The 17,373-nt window shown below is 38.0% G+C and overlaps 1 protein-coding gene across 1 annotated transcript in view; it reads right to left on the bottom strand.

Moving 5' to 3' along the window:
* Positions 1 to 5,266: 5,266 nt before the first annotated feature.
* Positions 5,267 to 17,373, bottom strand: part of itga7 (integrin, alpha 7) — a 42,758-nt gene continuing 30,651 nt past the window's right edge. The window contains exons 10-26 of the mRNA XM_062444422.1: positions 17,158 to 17,285; positions 16,814 to 16,909; positions 16,569 to 16,630; positions 15,948 to 16,117; positions 15,508 to 15,657; positions 14,784 to 14,899; positions 13,613 to 13,799; positions 13,442 to 13,516; positions 13,160 to 13,239; positions 12,930 to 13,007; positions 12,570 to 12,672; positions 11,910 to 12,125; positions 11,020 to 11,136; positions 10,673 to 10,786; positions 10,066 to 10,164; positions 9,134 to 9,259; positions 5,267 to 6,071 (exon numbers count right to left, since the gene is read on the bottom strand). Of these exons, the coding sequence (XP_062300406.1) occupies positions 5,916 to 6,071; positions 9,134 to 9,259; positions 10,066 to 10,164; positions 10,673 to 10,786; positions 11,020 to 11,136; positions 11,910 to 12,125; positions 12,570 to 12,672; positions 12,930 to 13,007; positions 13,160 to 13,239; positions 13,442 to 13,516; positions 13,613 to 13,799; positions 14,784 to 14,899; positions 15,508 to 15,657; positions 15,948 to 16,117; positions 16,569 to 16,630; positions 16,814 to 16,909; positions 17,158 to 17,285 (2,073 nt within the window). The 3' untranslated portion in view covers positions 5,267 to 5,915. The remainder of the gene's footprint in view (positions 6,072 to 9,133; positions 9,260 to 10,065; positions 10,165 to 10,672; positions 10,787 to 11,019; positions 11,137 to 11,909; positions 12,126 to 12,569; positions 12,673 to 12,929; positions 13,008 to 13,159; positions 13,240 to 13,441; positions 13,517 to 13,612; positions 13,800 to 14,783; positions 14,900 to 15,507; positions 15,658 to 15,947; positions 16,118 to 16,568; positions 16,631 to 16,813; positions 16,910 to 17,157; positions 17,286 to 17,373) is intronic.

Raw genomic sequence — 17,373 nt, 5'->3', positions numbered from 1 at the left:
GGTCTCGGAATTGAGAGGAGGTCAGATGAATGTTGATGGCAGAGGAGGAAGAAGAGGAAGATGCTGGCTGTCCGATTACACCTGTTTACTTCAAGGAGACTCCTGGAGAATAGAGGAAGGACTCGTCCTGGTCAGGGTTAAGTGTCCTCTTTGTGCTGTGTACTGGATAACTTCATGGGTGGTGACATTCTAGCTGGGTCTTATATACACCTCGCGGTCAATGGCTGCGGAACCCCAGGAGAGCTGGAGAAAGATGCTAGTGTACAAAGGGGAATGGGGGACAGGATGGAGGAAGAACCAACCCTAATATGAGACTTAACCAGGCCCATTTAGCAGGATCAGGGCATTAGTGATGACTGAGCGCAAGAGTGCATCATTATGTGGCCCTCAGGGTAGTGCAACACAACTCTCACAGTTATTAAACAGATAAATCCCTGCAAATGGACTCTGATCCACCAGTCCCTGTTGTCCACTGGTCCACATTGAAAACAGTCATTACCCACTTAATCATGTGCCACTATGAAACAGAACTATTATGATCTTAGGCAACAACGATGTGTTTTCAGGCTGAGATCAACAGACACGGATCAGAAACACAAGACTTACATTAACAATGAACAGTGAGACACACTAACTGCTCATTCATTTTTTAAATATTTTCTCCTAATCTCAAAATGAGATAACTCCATAACACAATCAATTGAGCTTTCAACACAAGCTTTGAGATAAAGTTATTGATTTATTAATCAGCAATGGATCAACTTCAGACTTTGTCTTAATCTCATAAGTTTAATGTCACACAAATGATCTTTCATTTCATTTTAGGGAAAATTGTATAAGTGCATACAGAATTGTTCAAGTCTATGTTCAAAACAATGTGGTAAGTTAGATTTAGTTTTTCTTATTTTAAACATCATGGGCAAATGAGCATCCAGAGCTAACGTTTAATCTAAAGAAAAAAGTGTACTTAGGCTAAGTTTTTACCAAATGCTTATTGGCATGAACGCCAAGCATACTGCAAGTCAATAGTGACATTATGCATCATCAAAATCTTTACTTACACAGTAGAAGATGTGACATGCTGATTAAGGGATTTCAGCAGCTTCTCCCAAAAGGAAGAGTGTCTTAAAACGAAACCCTTCATTTGATAAATGTCAGCGTCCATCATTGTGTTAATTTCTAACGAGGACAACATTAAGCTTGATTGTGAGAATGACTCTTCCTTTATTAGTACAGTATGTGTTCACTTTGTCTCTGTCTTTGCCATGGGCTAGGCGTGTGTGTGTGTGTGTGTGTGTGTGTGTGTGTGTGTGTGTGTGTGTGTGTGTGTGTGTGTGTGTGTGTGTGTGTGTGTGTGTGTGTGTGTGGACAAACACCAGACTTAATTGGGAACAGCCTGTGCAACTGGGGACAAAAGCTGTGTTCCCAATTGGTAAAATTATGATTTTTGGGTAAGTGGTTATGGTTAGGTTTAGGACAAGTCTCCAGGAAATGAATGTAAGTCTGTGTAAATACCCCCGAAGTGACTTAAGTAAACTTGTGTGTATGCGTTTGCTTGTGTGTGTTTGCTTGGTTGGTTGTGTATGTGTGTAATAATTAGTCACTTCCTCAGTACTGGATGAGACATCAACAGATTTGGCTCATCAAAGTGCCTAATGGGTGGCAATCCGCTTAGATTGCAATATACACACACACACACACACACACACACACACACACACACACACACACATACACACACAAACATGTAGTCACAGTCAAACTGTCCCTCTTTAACTACCATGGCAACCAAGAAGACATCTGTGGGATACTGAGGGGAATTAGTTTTCATTACTATAATAAGATCATAAGCTTTTGGATTAAAGAAAAATCTAATTCACTCACTCCGACGTGAAAACAAAAAGTAGCATTTATAATTAGTCTTTGCTCTTTTGCTGTTTTGTTATTTTTAAACATAAAATGAAAATGACATTACAGGTTTCATAATTAGCTTCTATTAGTCATTTACTTTTACATGATCACCTTGAGCAGTAACATTGTACTAGTTCAGATCTGATCAAACATACACGAAATCAAAAGAAACACTTTCAGTTACCAGAACTAATCCACATCCTCATTTGCAGATGTCGTCTGTGAGTAGAGCGAGGAAATGTCAGTGTGGCAACATATCAATATAAAAACCATGCCATGATGAGACTAGAGGATAAATTATTAATATGCTGTAGCTTAAAGCTGTCCTTCAATGGTGTTAAAAGAATGAAGAAAAGGAAATCAAATGTATGAATGTTTTTGCTGAGAGTTAGATGAGAAAATCAATACCCAGTGTTGCAGGGCAACCACGTTTTGACGTAAGCTTGGAATGAGATTTGTTTTGGGGGAGAGGGGGGAGGTGTTTCAGTAGCACTTGTTTTTAGCACTGTTAAAATTGTTGTAAAAGTTGACACACTCGACTTTCTCTCTGGCCTTATGAGTCAACATCTTTTTCAGAAGACTTTTTCTTTTTAGTAATCTGTATTTATTGGATAGCATTTTTTCATATACACTCTGGATATTTCACATATTTCTCTTCTAAACATAGGATAAAGCAGATCTATATTCCTCCCACCATGGGTGCCTTTAAAATTTTTTAAATATTATGCTTTAAAATGGGGGAGCAAACTTGGAAAGATACATACTTAGTGGGGAGGTCTGGAGGTCCTTAACCAGAAAAAAAGGTAATTTGAAACAAATTTCCTGCCAGATTAAGTCAAGTAACAGCCACCTGCACTAGTCTAGATTAGTTCGATTGAGGGTGTTAAGAAAAACAAGCAACAAGAGCAGTAGATATAATTGAGTTGATCCAGACAGGAAATGATTATTAGAAGAGGCTATTTCCTATTTTAAATTTTAATCATAAAAACATTATGTAGCCTAAAACTAAAAGCCTAAAGTAAAACAAGGACAAACAATGTATATAAATTAAATAGCCTTACAACATTGATTTTGATATGATTTAGATAGGCTAATTAAAGATGGTTAAACCTGAGGGTTACTATTCTGAATACTCACAAGGCCATCTTCAAAGTCTAACCATTGCAACAAAGTGCAAACAATTTGGATGAATGAAATGACCTGACCACTAACGTAAAAAACATAGTAACCCACCATCACTCCTGCCTGCATGCGCACGTTACAAAAGGAGAGGGAATGACGCTGTGCTGCTGTCAGAAGAGCTGCTGACTGAGATTACTCTGAGCAGCATGCATGGAAATTACAATATAATATATTTGAGCATATTTTCCCTTTTCCCCTGATGGTCTGAATAACTTGCTGCTGCATGATGCTGCGGTTGCGCTGTGCTGCTCTCGTGTCTGTCTACACACTGTCAGTGTCCTCTTTTCATGCAGCAACATCATCAGCTATTAATCTGTTTTTCACTGCTTGAAAAAATGGACGTGTGACTAGTGTAAACAGCTTGACTGGACTTAATGCATGAGACTCAGTAGCCCTTATTGTAGCTACAGGAAATAGGAAGTTGGAGCCAGAAACCACCTAGCTTAGCTTAGCATAAAGACTTTAAACAGCTAGCCTGGCTCCGACTTAACTTTTACTTAAACCATGTCTTTACCCTAAAGTTTAATGACTTACATTATGTACGACTGCTTGTTGTCCCCAAAAGGGACGCAAGCCCACACAATGTGATTGTGTGAAAATCATAACATGAATAATAAAAGTACACAGAAATTTAACATATCATGTTCCATAGAAATAAAACAATATGCCTTTATTTCTTTCTCAAGAGAATGTACATTTAAAAAGCAAACACTTTATTAAAGCACTTTATTTAATTGACCACTAGTCTCTGTCCTTGTGGGTTAATATGTCTCTACATGTTGATACATTATACACTTTACAAGGTCTCAGGCAACATTTTCATGGAAATTAGGAGCAACATAATGCAAATTTATTCCATAAAACCCCTGTTATCATTGTGTAATTTTATTGTTTGTCCTATACTTAAAAAGGGCAATATTTACACACTGTATTTTTGTTAAACATATTGTTTTTACAAAAAAAACCCATCCCAACAGTTCTGCAGTATTTAAATGTTTAGAGTATTGTCGCCCTCTAGTGTTTTCTGGGTGAAGTGCAAGGTTAAGAAATGAAAATGACCGTGGGCTCACTGATTACTGGTCACTGATAATAACACAACTTAAGCTATCTGAAAGTTTTTATTTTGTTTCCTTTTATTTTATTTACAATGTTAAAACAGTGCAGCCAAACAAAAAAATAAATAAAATACTGAATCATGACAATGAAAAAGAGGGGAACGTCAGAACAGCAACAGGAGCTTCATGCAGCTAATACAAGATTGTCCAGCAATACCTAAAAAAAAACAGGCTGACTCTTCATGCTTTACAGCCACTTCATCGACCCCAATTACATAAAAAAAAATTTAAAACAAGAATTTGTCTGTTTCCTTGCTGACATATTCTGCTCTTTTAGAAATCTCCTCTCCTGTCATGATGTTGTTTCATTGTTGAAGGGACAAGTATTTTTTTAAGTTTCCACCAGATGCTTTGAGGCAGCATGATCTAATTTGCAAGATGTCTTGTGGTCATTAGCTCACAATCTGCTGCTGCACGTGTATGCATAAGGCACTTAAATGCAATTAGAAATGGTCAGTGTTTGAAAATAATGTACAATCTGTCCGATAATAATAATGTACATTATCAGGAACAGTGGGTTAATTTAATCTGACTAAACAGTTTTAAAACCACAGTATTTATTCAGATTTCATGACGTCTCCTAATGGATGTTTTTACTGTATAGCTCAGTAAAAATATTGCTTGAAAACCTTTAGATGCATTTTAGATTTTTTTCACATGCTTTTCCACGGATAAACCTTCCATACACTGGGAAAGTGTTATGCCCTTATGAAGTAGGACATTCACTCAGAAATTGAAGTTTGGTTCTGAAATTTAAAGACTTCCATAGACGAAATTTTGAATATTGCTTTGCTTTTTTTCTGACACATTTGGTTTTCATGCAACAACAGTACCATGGCCATGGCTGTTATAGGCTCTATTGTGGTTTCCTTGTTCTTGTTCAAGTTGCTCAGGCAATAAACTATTGATGTACAGTACATTTTACTGATATATTGAGAAAAAAAAGAAAAAGAAAGATTTAGACAACTGAAAAGAAGGCATTCTTCCTCTTGAACACAGATTATACAAATCCCATCAGCAGCAGGTCCATAAACAAAACATTTAATGTTCATCTTTCTTTACTGATATCTTACATACTGACATTTTCCCAATGTTTGCTTACTGAAAGAAAACCCCAAAACACCATTCATATAAAAAAAATGCATCTTTTCATTGCCCATATCCATCGTCAATCTTACAGTAGTTAAGGCAAAATATAGTCTTTGTCATGGGCAGTGGCTTCTTCATCAACAATGTCCAGTGTGTCTGTATGCATCTATTATAATATGGTATGTTTGTGCATGCATGCATGTCTTTGTGTGTTTATATGAGTTGTTTGATCCTCTATTCTCCGTTGTCCATAAAGTCCATGTGAGCGTCAGTGCTCCTCCTGCAGGCTGCAAAAGATATCAAGGAGCTAGGCTGGTTCTAATACTGTTGTGGGCCTTCAGTATTTACTGTAAAACACTGATATATATAGATGCATATTATTAATAGACTATCCAGGGCCAGCCATCAGTGGAATACAATATGGGAGAGTATAGATCCAGTCAGTGTAACAAGCCACCAATACGCAAGTACTGACGCAGTACAGTCAGTGTGCACAAGATTTCATGATCTCAGTCTATGTGCACTTTGGTTTAGTCAGTTAGTTCCAATGTAAAGACAGAAAGAGTGCCACATATGGTGATTTGATTTAATTCAGTCAGTCAGTGCTTCAAAAGCCAGTTATGAGGTCCCATCGCTCCAGTGCGTGGCCCATTCCTTTTTATGTACAACTCCTGACTTCTCAGTCTGGAACTGTGGCCGGTCCTCACGAGGGATCTTCACCGCATGGTACTGAGGCAATTTGTCTTTGTAGTGGGCCCGTTGGAAGAAGCCACACTGTCAGCGCACGAAGAAGGGAAGCAGGTAGCAAGTGAAGATAGAGGGGCAGAACAAAAACAGGATTAACTGATGTCAAATAGATACATGCGATTGCAAACAACCTGTATTATTTTGTCCTTATTTTAGCAGATATGATGCTCTATTATCCAATATCATGCTTGATAAGAAATGTACGCAATCTCATTTATTCCACTTAACTTAAGTAATGTCCTCTAGTTCATCTCAGACAGATGAGAAGTACAAGTGATTATCTGATAACTTTGTGCAGTCAAGGTGACTTTTTAATAAAAGGCACATCCACAAAAAGCACATCCACATGCTCTACATTTCTAACTTAGCCCAAGTCTTAAGTGTCATTGATTAACACACAAAAACAATGCCAAAGTGCCATTAAGAAAATTTGCACACATTAACTACAAAAAACCAACACAAAATGGATAATAATAACAGTTCATTCTGGCACCTGAAAAATCTAGTTGGTCATGAGATGGTATTAATTGATTGAAAAGCAAATCATGACTTCATAGACCGACACCAGAATGAACAAGTGCAGATAATTAATAGTAACGTCAACAGCAGAGACACAACACACAATACAGCAGGCACCTCAAAGCCCTGAAAGGAAGTTGGCTGGATGGTGTTCAGCAGGTGAACATTAAATAGAGAAAACAGTGTTGAATAAAGCCATCGGTTTTTACAATTTATACAACAAAGCCATATTTTTTTGCTTTTCATAATCTAATAACAGGAGGTAGCACAACAACGGGTAAAGTGTGTATTATAGATTGTTTCAGCCAAGTTATTGAGATCCATAATAAGCACAGCTGGCAACAACCTTTAACTTAACTCCTCCCCAAAACAGTAATTGCCCAATCATAGCTTAACAAGGCAGAGCATACATGTAAATTTCTCCACATGTTGAAGAGGTGTGTGATACTCATGCATGTAAAGAGTTTGGAGGATTGTATCTTCTGTAAAAATGTAGGAATGGAATTAACTCTGTGTCTGTCTGCTTTACTATGAGCTGCAAATGTTAACCTGTCTGGCCAACTAGCTTTTATGTCAACAGTAGTAATCTAACCTACCATTACTTCAAAAGCGTATCAATAATTAACTACATTCTTTATGTAAAATGGCCAATTCATGACATGGCATATCCATTCTGTGGCTTTTCTTGGAAGGTGATCCTGGATGCTATCAGAATCACACATTAGTGGCTCTGTCTGGCCCTGACCTTGATTTGTTATCCAGATAGTGCTATGTTTGCCAATCACATCAATAAGTACTCATCCTAAAAGCATTTTTCTCTTGTTAAATTTAAAGTATACCATTTAAAGACACAAAGAATAGCCAATAAAACCATCTTGCTTGTCCAAGTAGCAAAGCAGGAAAACTGACTCAGATCTTACTTTTTTTTCTTCATACTTCTAATGCTAAATACTACTAATATTATACTAGTGATGGTACAAAATGAGAACAGTGCTTTAAAATCCATGTATTCTACTTTAGCCTACCATCCAAAAGGTTGCATATACACGGTCGCCCATAAAGTTGGAATAATTTAGTTTTAAGACATATTCCTCTTTTTATTTTCTATTTATACACATCAGTAATCACCTTTGACCAGGTATAATGAGATTGATCAATACAATTTTGAGAATATATACACTTTATCTATTAAGAATACATCACATTGTCACAATCATTTCATGGAAAGAGGTAAAAAATATTTTATTTCAACTTTATTGGCGACCGTGTACTTTCATTCAAGGGAATGGAGAGGTATTTCCAACCTTTTGAGTGTTACTGTATGTACCTTTAGCCTCAGCCTTTTTTGTCCTACATCATATACATAACTATCAAGTGCATATTTAAGACAATATAAAAAAAAAAAACTATATTATTGTTATGAAGCCAGACAGCTGGAAACATTCAAAAGTAAACTGGAGATGGTATTTTCAAATCATTTCACTAGCTTAGTTAGACACCTAGCTATAGAAAAATCTGTCAGTCACAGTTTCATTTCAGCCAGCAAACTCTCACTGGCCAGAAATGAGAAGCCTATTTATGTCTACCTCTGCCTGGAATCACGGACCCACTGTTTAAAAATAACTAAGTATTTTGAGTGGTAAATCTGCCCTTGCTATCAATGAAAACAGCATATGTGCTGTAAGAACGGTAACCTAAAGGATGGATGGAGAAATGGAGAACAGAAAGCTTGCTCAGCATAGTAACAGTAACTAAGAGGATATTGCTTAACGGACAGTTAACCATCCCAGTCATTAGTGCTGTAATATGACTGTGTCTCTGTGTGTGTTTGTGATCATGCGTGCCAAAATATTCTCATATTTCGTACTGTGATGAACACCACCAGCCACACCACAGTGGCGTGAGCAATAGTGTGGTTGTGAGTGAGGATTTTTACCACTTGGAGGGAAGAGGAGGAGGGGAGAGCAGGCCAGAGTGAAATATTTTTAATTATAGCTCTGATGCCTGCTTCTCCGCCTCCGAGGGTTGGACCCCCAAATGGGCGCGGTAGTACTCCGTCTCATAGTGTCTGCGTTGCTCACTGCGTTTGAAGAACCCACACTGAGGTGACAGATGACCACAGAGAGGTGGGAAAAGATAAGTGGAGAAAAAACAGTTGGAAATGAAATAGAAAAGGGATTTAGGGATTGAGAGAGTCCCCAGACAGAAGTGAGAGTAGACAAAACAAAGGGAAAGAGACACAGAGGACAAACACAAGTACAAAAGAGGAGAGGAACAGATGAGAGTGAGCTGGAAGCAATAAAATGATTATAGGACAGAAGAGAACAAAGCAGATAGAAATAACTGGACCATCGTGGAAAGTTATGAGAAAATGGCAGACTGGAATGAAGGGCCCTGAACTGCTTGTATTAATGTTTGCTATCACAGAGTATCCTGAGGCACAGCAAGTGTTCATATTATAGTTCCACCTTGAAGATTTTCATATATTATTAATGATAAAATACTAAGCAAGAGCAGAGGGTACAAGGGTGTTGTGATTGGAAAAAGGCTAAAGATCCTTTGTGTGTTACCTTCCACAGTATGCAGACCAGTACAGTCAGCAACAGGATGCCTGCCAGGATGGCTATGATGATGATCCACCAGGGGATCCAGTACTGGTCAGCCAGACCAGGCTCAGGATAGATCATCACTGGAACCTGGAGGGAAAGGAAGGACACAACGTGCAAAATAAGTTGAATAAGTTAATTAATCAATGAGGCATGCCTCTAGTGATAATAGTCTTATTTTAAAGAGTTTGCATGGTACAAATTAGCTTCGCTTATACTCTTGTTACTACTTGTAAAGATCTGTATTTTTTTTTTTACTGTATATTTAAACAAAAAAAGATTATAGGACAGGTTTACAGTTGTTCAAGTCTACCTGAAAACAGCAACCAGGTCCCCAAATGAACATACACAAATTTTGAGTTCTCACCATAGTTATTCCTCCTGTTCATATTGCCCATTAGAAGATCCCTTCATAATATTTACAATGTGAGTGATGGGGGACAAATTCACATAAACAGTCCTCCTTCTGTTCAAAAATGTATTTAAAAATGTATATGTTTATGTGAAGCTTCAGTTGTCCAAATGAGTCAAATCAAGTACATATCTTTCAATGTTACAGTCTTTTTAGTGTCAAAGTCCCTCTTTTTGTTACTATACTTTTGTAACTGACTGAGGAAACACAAAGAAGGAATTTGATGCTAAAAAGACTGTACATATGGCAGATATCCAATTGATCACACTCAGACTGGTGAGGCCACAAATAAGCTTCACTTCCCTTTTTTTTCCCACAAATTGACTTTGTGGACACACTGTGGATTTTAGCCCCCATAACCATTGAAAGCATATTTGAAGGGAATCTTTTAATAGCCAATATGAACTGGCGTAATAATTACAGCCAAGAAAACTTTTTTTAGAAGTTAAATCTGTGCATGGATGTAAGTGTGTGTAATGAGTACCTGTGCAGCAGCATCTTTGAGGATCAGGTGTTTGATGCTGGACTTCACAGTAATGTTTGCTCTGACCAGCAGCTCCAGAGCACTGACTGCTGGGAACTCCTGAGAGGCAGAGAGAGAAAGGTACCACAATGAAAACTTGGTATTTGAAAGCTAATCACTCACATGAACTGTTTAGAGTGATACAGTGCAGCTCTTAAAGTTACCATGAAATGAAACATGAACATGACATTTCCCCAAAGTTGTGTTTCATGTGAACATATGACTCATGAAAAACATTTTATAAATAAACCCCCTTAATATAAAGGAACAACACTACATTGAAACCATATTCCTTGATTCTCTTTATTCTCCCTCTTAAATACAAATACGCACATACACAATACTCTGTGGCAGCTATTTTCAGTTTGCTGCCTGCATCACCTCAGAGCCTCCTGAGATCTCACCTTAATCAATCTGTAAATGCACTTCCTGCAGTTATCATTCATTCACTTACATTAGTCATGTACTTAGCTCACTGTCGGCAGCAGCTGTAACAGTTGAATTGAAGCTGTAATGGAGTAATGTGCAGTAAGGCGTTGATTGATGTGGTGACGACAAGATCTTTTACCTCTATGAAACTGCTGTTCCACAGCCATGCATGGATCTTGAGGATGGCCTGACCAGAGAAGCTGTGGAGGGGACACTGGAGGAGCACACAGCGTGCTGACCCCAAGAGACAATCCTGAAAGGAAAATGACAGTTGAACCCCTGGGGAACATTTTCAAATGGAGAGAAATGTAAGCAGCCACGAGAGCAGTGACAAGCAAAGTAACACAGCTTTTATTCATTTGTACATCTGTATTTAAGGGTGTACAGTTTGTTTGTATAATTTGCAGGAAATCCATAAAATATACACTTGCATCATTTCCTCTCCTTTCCCTTCTTCCTCTTTCTCTTTTATTTCCCCCCTCTCACCAGTTTGAGCGACTTGCGTCTGTCTGAAGCTGCCACAGCTGGGGTGGTTCGTCCCACGCTGCCTTTTGTCATCACTTGACCTTCATCTTCTGGGTAGGAGCGGCGCTGTCTAACAGGCTGGTGGGAGTGACACATTGACACATGCAGAGATGGATCAGTTGCTTGACATGGTTTAAGAAAAAAACATTAAAGTGTGTGTGTGTGTGTGTGTGTGTGTGTGTGTGTGTGTGTGTGTGTGTGTGTGTGTGTGTGTGTGTGTGTGTGTGTGTGTGTGTGTGTGTGTGTGTGTATTTGCAATCTAATAGAGTCGAGTTGGGATAATTATTGTAGCATTTGGAGTATTTTTACAGAAATGTATCATTACCAATCCCAAATAATAACAAAAATGAAATTGAAGTAAAAGTCCATCGGATTTGATTGGATGTTAAAACTCTTTTTTGTCTTGTGTTTTTCGTAACATTGTTTTTCAGTGCTATATAAATAGGGTTATTATCATAATATCTACAGTTGAGAATTGTTCATTGCTGGAGAGCCATAAAGGTCCTTTAAATCTTGTGGCTAATAGAAATATGAAAGGAAGCTCTGTTCCTTCGCATTTACAGAATTCAACCATCTCTTATCTTGACTGCCACTGACATACAGCACCAGTCAAATATGTGGACTCTCTTTCTCATTCAAGGGTATGGGAAGATGTGCCCAAACATTTGACTGGTACAGTATTTCTCTATCAGGTTACTCCTTTCTAAAAAAAATTCATAAGCTGAATCCTCTTTGTACCTATATAAGTGGATATAGACTGAGTGGAATATAGATCCATAATCAAATGTGTTGATCCTTTGCTGTTGGAGCAGACTTCCTGTCAGAGTCAAAAAATTAACTGCCCCACTTACCATTTGAGTGACAGGTGGTGGAGGCTCTGTAGGTGCGGAGCTGTATAGCTTCAGAGGATTCAAGACCCCCATGGGAGTGCAGAGGGTGTTTGGGTGACCTTCAAACTTCAGACTAGAAGGGTAAAGTAGCCATTTCCCATTGGCCAACTCATGAGGCCACATGATATTGAGGAAGGCCGAGCCGAGCGTGTTCAGAGCTTGACCTGGATTAGCCACCTGGAAGAAAGAAATATATACAGTATGTACATATATATAGATGTGTGTGTTGGCACAAATGTTTCTGTATTTACTTTTCCTGAGTTGTAGCGATTTGTTTATGCTGCCTAATTATTAAAAACGCACTTTCCCTTGTATTTAATAATGTTGATTTTTGAAGAAGAAGAAGAAGAAGAAGAAGAAGAAGAAGAAGAAGAAGAAGAAGAAGAAGAAGAAGAAGAAGAAGAAGAAGAAGAAGAAGAAGAAGAAGAAGAAGAAGAAGAAAGTGTGATAAATGGACTTGTATTTTTCTGAAAAATAAATAATCTTTTGATTAGACAAAATATCAATTATAGTAAGATTTGCCATACACCACTATCTTATGTATACACACGCTTACTCTATGGAGTAAAAAAAATACACATGAACATCCTTGACACGCACACACACACACTCATTCCTCACCACAAACTCAAAATCCACAGGGCTTCCGATGTCCTCCAGACTGGTCATGGCACTCTCTCCCTTTACAGCCCCGCTGAAGAACAGCTGGTGAGGACGAGCGAGCCTACAGTATGATCACATCAGTTGGTCAGACAGCTGCACACACTCACACACAGCTTCATATGACAGGTTAGAGTGTTGTCTTTAAGCTGCTAAACAGAAAGGTGGATTTGATTTTAATCCAAATGATAATGGATGAGTTTGTGTTTTTTTATCTAAAGTGCAGCCATAAAGTTCAAGTAAACTAACTTAATATAAAGCAGCTTTCTCAACCACACACATTTTTAAATTATTAATGGAGAAACTGGAGGTTTTACTCACCCGCTGACAGACAGAGGGAGCTCTATCACAACCTTAGCAAATGCTGTGACTGGGGCCAGATCAAGCTGTTCACTGATACTAAGGACGACACAATGAGTGAACACAGTGGCAACAGAATTTATTTATTTAATTTAGTCAAATATCTGCAATAAAATGATTTAAAAAAAAAACTGATTGTCAATGTTCTCATCAAGACTTTTCACTTTCATAAAAAGATGTAGAGGACTTACGTAGTTAATACGAGATCTGCTGTCAGCTCAGTGGTCTCGATCGTGATGTTAGATGTGCTCAAGTTGATGGAGAATTTCAGCTGCAAAAGCAAAACATACATTTTTAAGTCAGACAACATAAGAAGTAAATAAGCAAAAATTACACATCATACGCCGTTGAAGGTTTGCCTTGAAGCAAATTATGCTGGCTTTGTTTCAGGTTTCAGGAAAGTAATATCAAAAGGTGTCACATATATATTTATATATTGTAAGATATATATTCACACTGTTTTGTTCCTTTACCTTAGTATCTCGTTTCATGGGGTTTCCCAAGTCACATTCAACTTGGGAGCCATTCTGGTTCGCTTGACACCTCATCTACATCAAATAGTATCAAACAAATAGTGTCAGGAAAAACTGACAGAGTATTTCAGTCTGATCACAATGATTCTGTGATTTATTATAAGATCATACTTGTGATGGGATCCTGGAGCCAGCATACGACAGCGTGCTTGGAAGGTTGATAAGCAGCTGAGCAGCATGAGCATCATCTCCATCCTCGTCAGGCTCCAGCGGGTTAGAGGGCATGTTGGTGACGGTGATCTCCAGTACCACCAACCGCTGGTCTGACAGGGAGAAGACCTGCACATCATCCTCATCTCTACATAAACACAGAGAGGACATTGAGGATAGGGATGGAAAATCACATTTACTCTTAAGTAAAGTGACAGAGTTTTGAAGACAATGTTGAATAAGACTCACATCATTCTATGATATAAAACAAAAATAAATATTGTTATACTTTCTAATGAGTCATTTATAAGAAGTTGTAAAATCCCTCTGGCTGGTGTTTATTGCGCTCCAGACACTTTGTCTGTCCAGCTCCTTGGTTAATCATGACGACTCCTACGACTCTTTTTGTAGATATGAGGCTTTTTAGTACTATTGTTAGAACTCCCTGTTTGAACCTCCAAGGCTTGTAGGATCAATAACATTTTAAATCACTGAGCATTTGTTTTACTGTAGTTCCAATATCTGTTTTCTCTAGTTTTAATTGTTCTATAGATTATGTCACCTTTTTTCCTTCATTAAATGTATGTAAATGTGTTGGGTATTTTATCAGTTCTGTACTTTTACTGGCCTAATTGTATTACTTGTTTTACCATTGTTCACTCACATAAAAGCATTGTAACACTAAAAAGTGTTATTATAGAAAGTAGGAAACTCATTCATATCTGAGAAACATTTATAATCACAAGATAACCAGCCAAAGGGACTTTCACAACCTGCCCACCAAAAATGTGCTCTTATTAAACGCTTAAAACTAGCATATATTAACATCAGTAAATGGTTAACTAATCATTAATAAAGTAATCAATATCAACTTATAAACCCTTTAGAAAGGGTACCTTATCATAAACTGTAAGAATAAATTAAATAAACATGAAACAGTGGGGCGGATGTTGAACTATAAACACTATAGGAACATTAAAATATGTGGTAAGCATTCACATACATATCATTCCCATTGTATACACATAATTGTTGGTGTTGGTGTATAGGTTGCTAGGCAACAGTCTCTCAGGCAGCAGTTAACATAATCAAATCCACCGGCTGACACAAAATGGGATACACAGATACTAACTTTGGCAGAGGGGTGAAGAGGTCAGAAGTCAGAGGTCGTGTTCCAAACTGGTAGCTCAGCTTCAGGTTGCTCTGACAGATTTTGTCGGTGCCACATCCTTCCCGCAGGAAATTCACCTTCAGGGAAAAAACGAGACAGATGTGAGGTTATCCCTAAATCTGTGTTTTAATGCAAAATTTAAAATTAGTTTGTAAACTCTTCCACATCCATATGCTTAAAATACAGATATGGTAGATTGAATTATAGATATCAAAATGCCTATTGAACAGCAGATATTACAGAAAAACCACAGTCAATGCAAAACCACGGTTGCAATCTGTGTGTGAGAAGGTAAGAAAATGAATCAGTTTCCAGCTAACTAAGGACCAAAACTCAGCTAACTGTACTTTATGAAGATCTTACACTACATGCAGGAGATGTTCCTAGCAGCAATGAGTGGGGACGTTTTTTACAACAGTATAAAACAATGCAGTTAAACATGAATCTCTTTCTTGTGCATATTTATGTTGTAGACTGAAAACAGTATTTCAGATATGTTTTATGATGATGTTTCATTATACTTTAACTTTAACTACTCTTGAAAATTTGAATTACAGTCAAAAGGAAAACTGTTGATGGGAAGTGTTACATAAAGGCTTGACTTGTTCATAATAATCTGTGGGCAGGATTCATCTGTTAAAATGAATCCTAACCATAAAATACTTCTGGTTCCTTTGTTACAGACCTCAGAGTGCAGTGTGTTAGAGGGAGAAACACTCAGTACAGGCGCCAGTTTCTCCAGCTTCTTGGTAGCTGAGTGTCTGCGTGGTGGCACGGGCTTGATAGTATGGGTTATTGCCAGCGAGATGGGACGCAGTTTGTCACGGATGTTCTCCTGCATGGAGATTATAAAACAGGTTAATGGTCAACAAAAAGTCAAAGACTTACAGTGGGTATAAGGTGTAAGAGAGTGTTGACTTGTGCATATTTTGACTTCTATAAGTCAGCATATTTAATGAAAATTATTGATTGCACTGAAACTGGAACAAATGCCAAAAAACCTAATATTTAAGTATTATTGTTACCATCCATTTTGTGCCTATCAGTAAAAGAAAAGGCAAAGAACAACCAATAATTACAGCTGATCAACATGAACAACATGAACAACAAAACAACGTTACTGACATGGAGCTGGAAGACAGCAGTGGTGCACACAGGGTGACGCTGGTGATGCAGCTCCACTTCTTCTGTCTGAGTGTACTCCGGCTCCAGAGGCCTGCGACCCAGGAAATTAACACGATGTGGTAGGCCCAGCTTCCTGCGCTCAGTGTCCGCTTCAAAGAGCACCACAAGGGCTTGAAGGGAGTAAAAAAAGGGCAATGCATAGAGAGAGAAAGTGAGAGAGAGTGAGAGAGAGAGAGAGAGAGAGAGAGAGAGAGAGAGAGAGAGAGAGAGAGAGAGAGAGAGAGAGAGAGAGAGAGAGAGAGAGAGAGAGAGAGAGAGAGAGAGAGAGAGAGAGAGAGAAGGTGGGGTGTGGAGGGTATGGGGGTTGAAATACAGAAATGTCAGGACACACACGGAGAGCAATTAAAGGGCCCGCCAGGGACAGAACATATATAAAAAAAAACATCTGAGGGAGTACAGTATTACACAGCTGTGATTTAATCATAACAAAGTCTAATGTTACCCCACATATAAGGTTACTTTTCACTGTAAATAGAAGTAACTCCTGACACTGAGGCTGGTAATATCAAGTCCCAAATGAGAGAAGAACAAAAATGGCGTGAAAACTGAGGTGTGACTTACTTATGTGTGGTGAGTAGTTTTTTGGGTGGGCTGTAAAGGTGAAGCAGGCCTTGACCTCCACGCTAAAAAAGTCAGATGGTGGAAAGGGAAAAAAAAGATCTGTGTTACAGTTATCATAACTTCTTCTTAATTCAGATAATGTATCATTTTGAATAAATCATGGAGAAAGATTTATTTAAGTTAAGTTATTCAATTTAGAGTTAGTTAAGTTATCCTGGACGTTCGTCGCAGTTATCGGTTCTTACCAGACTCCTTCTCTGCCCTTACAGTTGTGCTGCTCCAGATCAATGTGTTGAGGGTCAACAGTTATTTCCCTGACCACATGAATAACTGGACGAGACCTTGAAGATACATAAAGAAACACCAAGGTGTGTATGTAAGTATGACCAACTCATGGTGAGTGCAGATGCAGGATTTATTTATTATTATTCAGATGTGTATTTCATGTTGGTTTTTAATGTATGTTTGGATATGTAATTTTTTCCTGAATCTTTACAATAAAAATGTTCCCTATATGTCTATTGTCATATGTTACCGAAAAAAAATAAAAAAAATAATAGTATAACAGTTAAACCAACTCTTTTCTCACCTGAAGAGAACCACTGAATCATTAAGGGAGCCCACTGCAAGGTCTGGATAGTGGTTGTTATCAATATCCAAACTACCTGAGATGGAGTATCCAAAACGTCTCACGTCAAAGTCACGACCGTCCAGAACCTGATGAGATAAAGAGTACACAACACAATTTTTATTTTTATTTTTTTTTTTACCTTTCATCTATTCTGCCTTCTGTTAAATGATTAAA

This window comes from Scomber scombrus, chromosome 3, assembly GCF_963691925.1.
Source record: "Scomber scombrus chromosome 3, fScoSco1.1, whole genome shotgun sequence".
NCBI classification, from domain to species: Eukaryota; Metazoa; Chordata; class Actinopteri; order Scombriformes; family Scombridae; genus Scomber; species Scomber scombrus.
Note: the sequence above shows the minus strand (reverse complement) of the source record. Positions and strands in the feature narration are given on the sequence as shown.